This window comes from Melanostigma gelatinosum (genome assembly GCF_949748355.1).
Source record: "Melanostigma gelatinosum genome assembly, chromosome: 15".
Classification (NCBI taxonomy): domain Eukaryota; kingdom Metazoa; phylum Chordata; class Actinopteri; order Perciformes; family Zoarcidae; genus Melanostigma; species Melanostigma gelatinosum.
Window position 1 is genome coordinate 14,017,636 of NC_136648.1, and position 11,571 is coordinate 14,029,206.

At 45.3% G+C, this 11,571-nt stretch overlaps 1 protein-coding gene across 1 annotated transcript; it reads right to left on the reverse strand.

Annotated features, from left to right (window-relative positions):
- Positions 1 to 5,693: 5,693 nt before the first annotated feature.
- On the reverse strand, positions 5,694 to 8,314 carry LOC306789023 (leucine-rich repeat and immunoglobulin-like domain-containing nogo receptor-interacting protein 3; the record flags this gene model as incomplete). Its single annotated transcript, XM_079284779.1, has 3 exons — positions 5,694 to 6,263; positions 6,455 to 7,198; positions 7,760 to 8,314. The coding sequence occupies 3 exons, from the start codon at positions 8,312 to 8,314 to the stop codon at positions 5,694 to 5,696; spliced, it is 1,869 nt and encodes a 622-aa protein (XP_079140905.1).
- Positions 8,315 to 11,571: the final 3,257 nt, after the last annotated feature.

Below are 11,571 nucleotides of genomic sequence, written 5' to 3' on the forward strand. Positions count from 1 at the left end.
AGGTCGGCGCCAAGTTGAAAGCGAGACAGAGAGAAAAGGCAGAGAGAGAGAGAGAGAAAGAGAGAGAGGAGAAAAATAAGTTAGCCAATTTGAGAACTTTTCTAATAACTAACTATATTTTCTGTTAGAGGGCTCCAACAAATACAGAGCTAGACCATGGTGACAGCTTCCTCTGAAGAGTGGGAGCGGTAAGAGAGCGCACTGACTCAGACCTGGGAAAAAAAAGTCTAAATCTGGCACCATCTCGTTCTTAAAAGAGGAAAATCATCTTAAAAGGTAATGTGGAAACCTAGGAATGAGTGCCAACCAGGTCTGTTGGAGCTCTGCACGCCTCCTCCTACTTCAGAGGGATTCTGGGAGAGTGGCAAGGTTCAAGACAGATCAATGGAAGTATGCCATTAATTATCCAATCCCCATATAGCATTGATCAGTCCCACCATCCTGCTTGGAATATCAATCGTTTTATCTCCAGCTAAACACTCTGTGTGCGAGTAGATATGTGTAAAAGTACAATTATCCCAAGTAAACAAATGCTTCTTTTGTAAGATGCACACTTCTTTTAAATATCTGTGAATGCACATGCAGGTGATTACCAGATTAAAAACACTTTCATGGTCCCACCTGCTCTCGCAGTAAGTCTGTTTCAACCAGTCCCATGGCCAGCAACAATGGCACCCATAGCTCTCCGCACAAGCGTAGCTGAGAGTTTGGCAAGACCAATCACTGTATACAAAAGGCATGCATAGATTAAACCTGCTAAAACCAAAAGAAAGAAAGGGATTGAAAGCGAGAGTGATGACCGTTCAGCTCTCAGCCAGAGAAAGAATGATGCTGTGACATTTCATCATGTTTTGTGATTATTTGTTGTGAAGTCGGAGAGACTTGTGGGGGCGTCAGAAAGTATTTGTCTAATCTACAGACTGACTCTCAGCAAACCAGGTCAGAACTATTCCGATCAGATGGAGGCCTCTCCTCATAACGCCCTCACAGGAGAGCAAACATCGCCCCGGACAACAGCGGAGAGGAGGTCCCGCTGTGGCTGGAAGAAAAATCAGCCAAGCACTGACATATGAATCTAACAGTCAATGTGCTCTCTTTAGTGTTTCACTGTATGACACCCAAGAGCTTGATTTATTTTCCCATCGCAGACAATAACACATACATCAGCGTGATGGTCCCATTGTGTTGCTGTTACTCACATTGACCACCTGGGGTCAGTATTGCCATATAGAAAGTGGGGCAGTTGCAGTTGTCTGGTCAAGGTTAAGATGAAGCAGTTGTCAGCTCAAGGTGCTTTAAGCAATCCTTCAGCAATGCTCTGCCACATGCCCAATTAAACCTGCATGTCAGATAATGATGACAGCTTTGTATTACCATCTCTTTGTCCAATTGGAGGAAACAACCATATGTAATATTTCTATCTAACAGATATGTAAAAATGCTAAAATACTGGCGTGAATTCAGCTTCCAGTATTGGCATGGCACACTGTAATGAGAGGTCTGTTATGGAAATGTGATTAATAAGCCCAGTAATCACCCACTCAGTCGAGCTCACTTCTTCGTCATCCCATTACGGCTCCTCTCAGCTCTGATCATTCAACTCAGATATAATCCAATCGAAACAGCAGCTGTAGGATCTGGAGCAGGAGATGGACGCAAGAGCAAATCTGGTGTCAGAAACAAGATGAAACCAAGGAAATGCATAAAGAAATGCAGCCGTGTTAGTCAAATAGTGAGAGAACAGCTAAGACTGGTCCTCTTATTGAGAAACAATGTTAAATGAAAAAAATTCAGGTTTAGCTCATAATTAAGCCATGACTATTGGTGTCTAAGGGTTCGTCTTATTATGTCCGGGTCTTTGACGAGTTACCCAGTGGAAGGTATCCTAATAGTGAGATTGCTGCTGCTGTAACTGGGGCGTCTACAGTACATCAACCCGAGGCAAGGGCGAACCGGAGGAGGGAGGAGGGGATCGCTCAGCCTACTTTCTCAAGTGTTACAGCGGAGGAAATGAATCAAGCTCCAGCTCCACCGGTATCTGCAGCACAGAGAATCTGTCAGGCGGACTGAGGCAATGGTGTGTGTACTGGCACATTTGTTTGGCAAAGTGTCTACCAATTCAAATGTTTCATGTATTTCTAAAGTGTTTGGACAATGGATATCTGGCAGAAGATTAAAGAGGAAAGTTCCAGAAGTGCTTTTTCTTTTCAGGAATGAGTAGGGCGTGAAATGGGAATCAATGTCTGTTTTTTTTCTTCTGTTTTTTTTGTAGGGAACCTGGGTCACCCCTTTCATCTTTTGTCTCCACTGATCCGATCAATGCTCCGTGTTCGATGGCATCACAGGGAGCAACAAATCATAACACGACAACATGGTGTCGACTACCGCACAACCATAATCCAGCCTAATACTGTGAACAGGGACAACGAGGGTGGGAAATGTTAAGAAGACAGGGAAAGGGAAGAGGGGAGGAGGAAGGGAGAGAGGGGGAGAAGATGATAATAAAACAAAACACGCCCTCATCTACGCTTTACATTTGTGATTGATGTTTGCACAATAACGCCATCTACAATCACTAGACATTCTCACTGTCTTCTAAACCTAGTTTTCACAGAGAAATACCAGGGAATGGAAACACAAAGGGGGTCGGTGCAGGGAGAGGAGACGTCCGTGAAGGCGACGTCCTGTTCTCAACACAGAAATGGCCACTGACATTGTTAACGAGCGGTGTTGGAAAACCAGGCCACTTTGTTCATCTGTTCTCATTCGGCCTCATGAATCTTTAACAGCTGTTGAGTTATTCATCCTGACGCAGAAGCCGTGGTTTCATCATCCCTCACAAGGGACAAAAATGGAGTTTGCAGGATTTATTTGGCAAAAGTTTTGAGAGTTTGAGGTTCTATCATACCTGGGCAAATTATTTCCAAAACTCTAAGGTTGCAGTGTTATATGTGCTTTAGATGGTGGTTGCCATACGACCCTTAAAAATGAAGCAATGCTCCTCATGACATATTGCACACGTCCATGAGTTTAATGAGTTTGTGAGTCCTTCGGTTCCTGTTAACGACCAACTGATTTCAAGATGCAAACATATTTTAAACTTAACTGCCAGTGTGGTATGATTTTGTCAGAATTTCGCATGGAGTGCAGCTGTCTTCTCACCACACACACAAGCACTCCAGACAATTGCAAAAGAAGACAATTGCTATGTCACCATGCAACTCCCATCCTGCAAACCAGCCTCTGATTAGAACCAGACAGAAACTAAAGTGTTATACACATAGCGGGAAGGTGGTATATATAGATATCACCATTTAAAAGGATTTATAAAGCTGGTGCATGGACTCCAGAAGGTAAAACTATCCAGTATATAAATGTTGATAAAAATATTAAATATATAATAACTTTGCGTAGCAGACCTATGTTTTCTTCTTTCTTATTCTGTCAACCATCTGGTGACAACTCCAATTTAATGTGTGACACTATGTTAGCCACCACTGCTTTAGATGATGCCTTGTTTCTCTCGTCCTGGTTCAGTGGATATGCACGCCGAGATGCAGGGACAAGGTCTAGTGCGTGGGAACAATATTAGGTGTTGAGAACAGAACAGTCCCACACGGAGGAACGTGAACTTTAAAAACTGTTAAAAGGTCACGGAGAACAACAACTGAGGAAATTAAAATAGAGGACAAAACAGAAACAACAGAACACTTCAAAGAATTTTTTTTTAGTTTTTTTGTTGTTGATTTTTTTAAGCCACAGTACTACTCTCCACTACGATCTCCACTATACGATCCACATGGCGTGGGTAGGGTTAACACATACTTCATTTACATTTTGAATCCTCGGTCTCCAGCCAGGGACCCCTCCCAAAGGAGGACCCAATGGGGGTGTGTAGAGGGGGGTGGGGGTGAGGAGGGGGGGATGCACTGGGCTAGGGGGGCAGAGACATTCGCACACCGACCGTCTCAGAGACAGAGAGAGAGCAGCGTCATACTGTGGCGCTTCATCAACTTGCATGTCCATTGACGTTTGCAATTGTGATTGTTGTTCCTATAAATCAACGTAACCTTGATGAGGTTTTACCACTTCTGTGTGTGTGTGTGTTATGGGGTGCAACTCTATGCAAGCCCAGTGACAGCAGATGGTCTTGTGATCATCCCACCAGCTTGTAAGATGGCAGTAGCAATAATCATTATCATATAATTGAATCATGCACACGGCTCGCTCTACAAAAACAACCTACACATACTATGGCTTTGTTTCTTCACTCAAACATTTACAGTTCTCTCTTGGAGAATGAATTTTGGCTTCATGGCTCTACGTACAGTATTGCTGGAATGTAATATTTTAACAGAGCATGTGTGTGTTGGCTACACTCACTCTGTCGGCTAGTTATTTCACTTCTCCTGAGAAAAGGCGCTGTGCATATGTTGCTATGTGCGTTTCCAAGAATGACAGTGCGTGTCTACTTGAAGACTCCCGACAGTGGTACTGTGTGTCCTCTCTCTGCCTCTGAGTGTGACCCAACACTCCGGGCTGCTCCCCCCTGGCAGCGCTGGGAAGGTCAGGTGTCCACCGACACAGCAGAGGGCAGGGACAGAGGTGGAGGCCGGCAGGTTGAGCCTCTCTTGTTGATGAAAGAGCATCGATGGGGCTTGTGATGTAGGTACCCAGCGACCTTCCTGCGGCCACCAGCCTGGTCCCCATTGCCCTCTAATGTGTTGGTTGCTATAGTTGCAGTGGCTGCCCGTGTCCGGTGGGCTTGACTTCCTAACCAAACCCTCCGGGCCGCGGGCAGCCACGGCAGCTCTCGGCCAGTGCGCTCGTCCCAAACTCACACAGCTAACGTTGTCGCAAAATCTCACAAAGAAGAAGAGGCCGAATCTTTTGTCTATTTGTCATTTATAGGAATGGTCCAAATCCAGCGCTTCTTATCAGATATTATCATCAGATCGTATTTTACAGCCTTTAAGCTTGACATAAGATAATGCCAATGAAGAACCCTTCTCCCTGTTCAGCCGTGGTCAGAATAGATAAAGGAGGCTCTTATATGTTCTATAGAAAAACATATTCAAAAATGTCTTTCAAAACAATTTGTTTTATTCGGTGGCAGGAACTCACAACTTAACTCTCATCTGCATTTCTACATGCACGATTCTTAACAGGGCAGACTTTAGAAGAGCAGTCACAAATTATATAAATGGATGGTAGCCAGGCCTCCCTGCAGCTCATTTCTCTTAAAATCCCTGACTGTACAGAATACAGTAAAGTATTTAAATTCATTACCTCATTAATGTAACAGAGAAACAGGGCTACCGGTATCCCACAGCACAGTAATCATGCCAATTTCCAAAACGTATCTCCTATAATTCTTAACTCTATTATTCTTGTCAAGAACGGACGACAAGTTAGCTCCTTTAAATCTATCAATACTGTAGTTCTTAACAGTATCAATTAAACATGGTTTTTTTTACCACAAGCTGAATAAAACCACTGAAAGGCAGAGAGATCTGGGTGCAAATTGTGTCATTTGATGTGGGCACTCAATTTTTGAATAGAGCCAATAGACAGGAACTTATATTGTGCTTTAACACTTCTTTGCGAGTCAGTGGCTGTGTGTGTTTGCGTGTGTCAAACACGTTTTTGGGACGTGCTCATGCCTCCCCCAAGCGACCCCTGGCTGCGTTGTTTCATATCATCTTCATGTTGAACTTCCTGGTCCCTCCTGTGGTGCTGCCGGTGACGGGTTCCGATTTCCGGAAGGAGTACTCCACTGTGAAGTTGTTCTTGCGTTGGCCGCGTCCCCGGCTCCACACGAACAACAGCAGGAAACAGAAGAGGACCACCCCCAGGAAGGTGATGCAACCCATTGCCGTAGAGACCAAGATGGTGGTCAGGTCCAAGGTGAACTTGAGGAAAACGCGCGTGTTGTTCAGATTCGTGTCGTTGAAGAACTCGGCGCTGTACAGCGAGCGGTTGAGAAAGAAGGCTGAGGCGGCATCGTGTGGCAGGCCACGCACTGTGAGTGTAGCAAAGTAGGTGTCGTTGCCTCCGGCGTTACTGGCGATGCAGATGTATGTTCCGCTGTCAGTAAGCTGGGCGTAGCGGATCTCCAGGGTGCCACTAGGGAGGACAGTAATGCGCCCGGAACTTTTAGCTGTGATCCGTCTGCGCTGTGGGGAAATCCAGATAATAGCAGGTGCAGGTTCTCCTTCAGCTCGACACAGAAAGCTCACAGGTTGGCCCTCACGAGCGACCACCTGTGAAAGGTGGAGGAAAGGAGTGCATGAACCAATTATTTCAGGAGAATATGTGCACAACAAAATCAGGCAGATCACAGAAAATACTTTTTGTGCTTCCAGAAGCAATTAGAGAGACCTCAATGATAAAACAACAAGCATTTATCAAAGTTTAGCTAAATATTAAAGCTAAATGCAGTCATCTTCATTACCTGCTGCAGCTTACGGTTGCGTATCTTAGGTTTCTGGCATGTAAAGTGATCGAAGAGTGCAGAATCGGTGAAGGTGCTGAGGCTGACCCCTTGCACCTCCACCGGCCCCGCACACACCGGCACTCTGCCGTCAAAGTTGAGGGTCTTGCGTCTCTGCAGGATCCACAACAGACGGCAGTCACACATCAGGGGGTTCCCATCCACTCTGAGGGTCTCCATACTGTTGACAGAGTGGAAGGAGCCCTCTTCAAGAGTCTGCAGGTAGTTGGAGGAGAAGTTGAGGACCCGGATCTGTCGAAGGCCCCCGAGGGCATGGAGCTCCACTGTCATCAACCCTGTGCTTACCATGATGAGCTCCTTCAGCCTCAGCAGGTCCTTGAAGGCCCAGGGCTCTAGTGTGGTGATGGGATTGTAGGACAGGTTGAGGTGGGTGAGGTGCACCTGGTTTTTGAAGGAAGCGGAGGGGACAGAGGTGATGTTGGTGTTGGTGATGGAGAGCCAGTGGAGGTCCAGGCCCTGGAAACAAAGAGGGGAGATGTACTCCAGGTACGGCCAGTGATCGATTTCCAGACCCCGCATGTTAGAGAGCTTGCGGAAGTTCTGGTCCTCCAGGGCAATGATGCTGAGGTGACGGAGGCGAAGGGTGACCAGGCTGCACAGGTACGACAGGGTCTGGCCGGAGATGGATGTCAGGTTGCAGCGCTCTATTGTGAGATCTTCCAGCCCCAGCAGCCCTGTGAATGCCTGGAAATCAGGAAGATAAAGGGGTTAGAAACCTAAAATTAAATATATTTACTTAATTAACATGTATGCATGATGATCAGCAGAGAATGTTCAATTGTGCTGTTGAACAAACAGTGGAAAGACAGTATGTTCACAAAAACTGAAAAGGCCATTATAATATGACCAAATACATTTTTTGCATGTATATTTAGCTTCTAATAAAAAATTCTAGGAGTTTGTGGCGCTGTGAGTATTGCGAAAGGTGCCGACAAACTAATATATTAACAAAAAAATATATTTTTACACACAAACTTTAGTTTTGTGTGACTCTTTTCTTTTTGTTAAAGAAATAGTTCAACATTTAAATGTGATATGAGAGAGATGAATCCTCATCTAACTCTCTTCAAGAAAGCCAACATGCCCATTCCTCCAAATGTTGAACTTCATATTACTGTTTATTTGGAACCACAGAGAATATTCCACTACGATCTCATTTCCTGGGATTTGTTCAAATAAATTGACTGTTCGTCCATCCACTTCTTCATCAGTAACACAGTGATGATACAGACAAAATGAGCCTACCTTGTGGGAGATATAAACCAGGTCGTTGTCTCCCACCTCCAAATATTTCAGACCCCTCAGATCCTGGAAGGTGTAGTCCAATAAAATCACCATCTTGTTCTCGCTCAGGTCTAGGCTGGTCAGATTGCCCAGCTTGGCGAAAGCCCCCATGGGCACTAACTTCAGCTGGTTTCCCCTTAACTTCAGCACTTTAAGACTCTGGAGGGTGCCGAAGGCATTGGGATCCAATGTGGCGATGAGGTTCTCACTGAGGTCCACTTCCTCCAGCCGCGGATACGGTGCCAGATCACCTGCTTGCACCCAGCGGAGCCGGTTCTTGCTGAGGTCCAGAAGTTTCGTCTCTGTGGGGATGCCCTCTGGGATGTTGGTGAGCCGCCGGCGCTGGCACGACACCGACCTCAGCTGAGCCGAGCACTCGCACCGTGGCGGACAGGCCTGGCTATTTCCTGGCAGCGTCAAGGTTATTATGGCAACCAAAGAAGCAACCAGGAACCACGGCCGCACCCTTGGCCATGGCACTAAGGCACGCCCACCAGGGCCAGGAAAGCCAGTCATGGCCCTGGTCCTCCAACTCCTCGCCTGTTGAAGGCAGGGTCAGCGCACCATACACCTGCAAGATGAGACGGAGGGGCGGAATTAACAGGAGAGAAGCAAAGAGAGAGAGAGAGAGAGAGTGGAGAAACCGGAAACATGAGAATAATGAATGATACTAGAGAAAGAGGATGTGGAGATGATCATCTCCCAGGCTCATACAAATTACATTAACACGGCTGTGAATTATCTATGTGTAGTTTAAGTAATATTGCATTGAAAGCTGTGGAGATATATCATTGACACGACATTAAAATAGAACTGACGAGACCACATGACAGGAACACGGCTCCATGTGAGATATTTAAGATAACTTGTCTTATCTATGGTTTGAGTTGGAGAACTGAGACACCGGGAGCCATGTGAGGGAGCTTCCTGCTTCAGCTGAATTCATGTATGTTGCACCTCCTCAGCTCCTCCTTGCAGCACCGAGACCATCTGCTCCATTTTGACAAACACAATAAATTTATCATCAGCGCGCATAAACACAGACTGAGCTCCTCATCATTCACATTATGCCTGGAAGCCAATGCGCGCTATGAAATGTGAAGAGCAATATAGGCGTTTGAATCATTGTGTCCTCAAGTCACATCATGTGTTTGCTCAGGTATGTGCTGATGCATACGTGCGTAGGACGTGGCATTTTGCTGGGTATGAATTAAAAACCGCTTTGGTTCTCCTTGCGCGGCGATGAGATGAATCACTCGTGCTTCAACATTCCTTCAGGCAACCTGTCATCTCACCCACACACTGTTTTAAACTCGGAGACAGTCAAAGAGCACCTGGCATTAGATCTGGAACACAACACAGTGCCCATCTAGTTGGCGGTAAGTGGAGATACTTTTACACTTGAGGAAAACTTGTGTGGAAAGAGTAAAATGTTTTGCGGTCATCCTCACCAGAAACCCCAGATGTTAAACTCTTTACTCTTTGCTTGTTTCTTTTACAGATGAAGTGAAAAAAAGAGAGAATACATCATCATCACAAGGGAGTACGATGTTAAAATGCCCTCTGATGCTGGCAGTAGAAGAAGAAAGTGTCAAACAGATTAATAATATATGGGTTGGTGTTTAGAGGCGAGTCTAACAGTTCAAGGAGTAAGTTGCCAGTCTCTCCTTGCTGGGCTTTGACTCAAGTCTAACCCTAATCATGTCTGACTGTTTCAATGTGTTGGCATCAATTGGATCAAACATAAAATGGGATTTCAGCTAAATTTAAATGATGGCAGGCGTAAAGTCCTCGCACACATGCAGAAAACACATATTTTCACACATGATCACACACATACAAACTCGCAGTAAAACCCCAGAGAAAGTGTGTCTCATCTACTGAGCCGCAGGGTGGATAGACCCACAATGTTTTTGACAGATCTAAAAAACACTTTGTTTACAGATCCCATATCTGAAGGATCTGGTTGTAAATCTGGCACAATGTTTCATTTGCTGAGACAAAACGCAGGCAGAGGGACGCTGACCCAGTTCTCAGCCTCGCTCTATCAACCAGCAACAACTCCCCATGACCACAACAACAGAGCAGCAAACCTCAGCATCTCCGCGGAGCAAAGCCCAGGAGAGCAACAGAGATCTGAAAAACAAACACGAGTATACAGGTGCTCCCAAATAACGAGCTATTTATAAGACAAACATCTAACAAAATTAGCATCTGCATCCCAGCACCAGCTAGATAATGACATGATAATATTTTCTCACTCCTCGTGGTCCCCAAAGGGGACTTTGATGATAACCTGACCTTTCCCCTCGTGCCAGAATGAGATTTCAATTTGAGCTTCTTGTTGAGATAAACAGAGTGAAATATCTCTGCAACTGTCAGATGGATTGCTGTGAAATATGGCACAGACATTCATGGTCCCCTGAGGATGTTTTCTAAAAACCTTTAACCCCTGAACTTCACCTTGCGCTATCTTCAGGTCAACATTCTTCAGGTGTATATCGTTCATTTGCAAATGTTACCATGCTAATATGCTGACACAGGTTGTTTTCAAAATGGCATACTCAATCTGTATGTATACACTAAATGAATTAAATGCTGTTACCAGCAGACTGTTCACACTGAAGTTAACTCAAGCAATATGTCTTCTCTGCATCACATGACTGTGTTGACCATGCTGTTACCGCTATGAGCTGCCACAGCCTGAAAATTATTTTAAGGCATTTTGGTGTTTCATATATTTTCTACAGTACATCATATACGTGAGCTTTTCCTCTTAACTGTACCTTAACTTCATCCACCATAGTTGGTAAGAAAGCTAATTATTTTGTCTGCCTTACAGTCCACCATTGGGCAGTCTGAATTCATGCAATCATTTGTGGGTGCTTAAGTATGTCTAGTAAACTCTGGTCTCTTTCTCAGAAACTCTTGCTAATCTAGAAGGCCTTGCTTAGACTACCAGCTCAAATCCGTATTTTGGCACATCCAGATTCATTTTAGAAAGTCTGGACCGCTAAAAAACACACATGAAATGCAATTTTTGCAAATCAGATTTCTAGAGATGCGTCTCAGTCTCTGCTCTGGCTGCTCAAATTAGTTTACACTGTGCAGAGCAGAGTCCATGCTGTTTACTGGCACTTTCACTTTTACTTCCTGCTGCTTCCCCATCGCAATGTTTACCTCTTCTGTCACTGAGTTTGTCTGGTGTGACGGCGGAGTTCTGCACCATGGCAGTGGCATCGTTTCCTCCAGCGAATGCTTCCTCGCTGGAAGGCCGCGTCGGCAGCATTGCTGCGTAGCTAGTGACGCCTATACTGATCACTTGCAAATAACAGTGTTAACTGTCTTAAAGATTTGCCTGGAGTCTGAACTTTGTCGTATACATCAAAGCATTTTGCGTATCCACAAAGTTTGCATACTTTGCGGATCCTTAGTTTTATGTTATGTGTTAGTATGTTAGTATGCGTGTGTCTTATATTCTGAGTGAATATAGTGTCTGTGTCAGTGAACATCTGCCCAGCTCTTACAGGCCATGTGATGGATGCAGCCTGTCCACCCCCCCCCCATGAGAGCCATCCTACGGATCAGTGGCCGTTGCAGCGTGAATCAGTGAGCCGACACCGTGGAGGCAGACAAGGTCCTCACTGCCGGACTCAAGGACAGGCAGGAATCTTTAAAACACACACACACACACACACACACACTCCATTAAACCCACGGACCCGGAGGAGTCCAGTGTGCAGACGAATAAAGACACACCTTTACTCTCACTG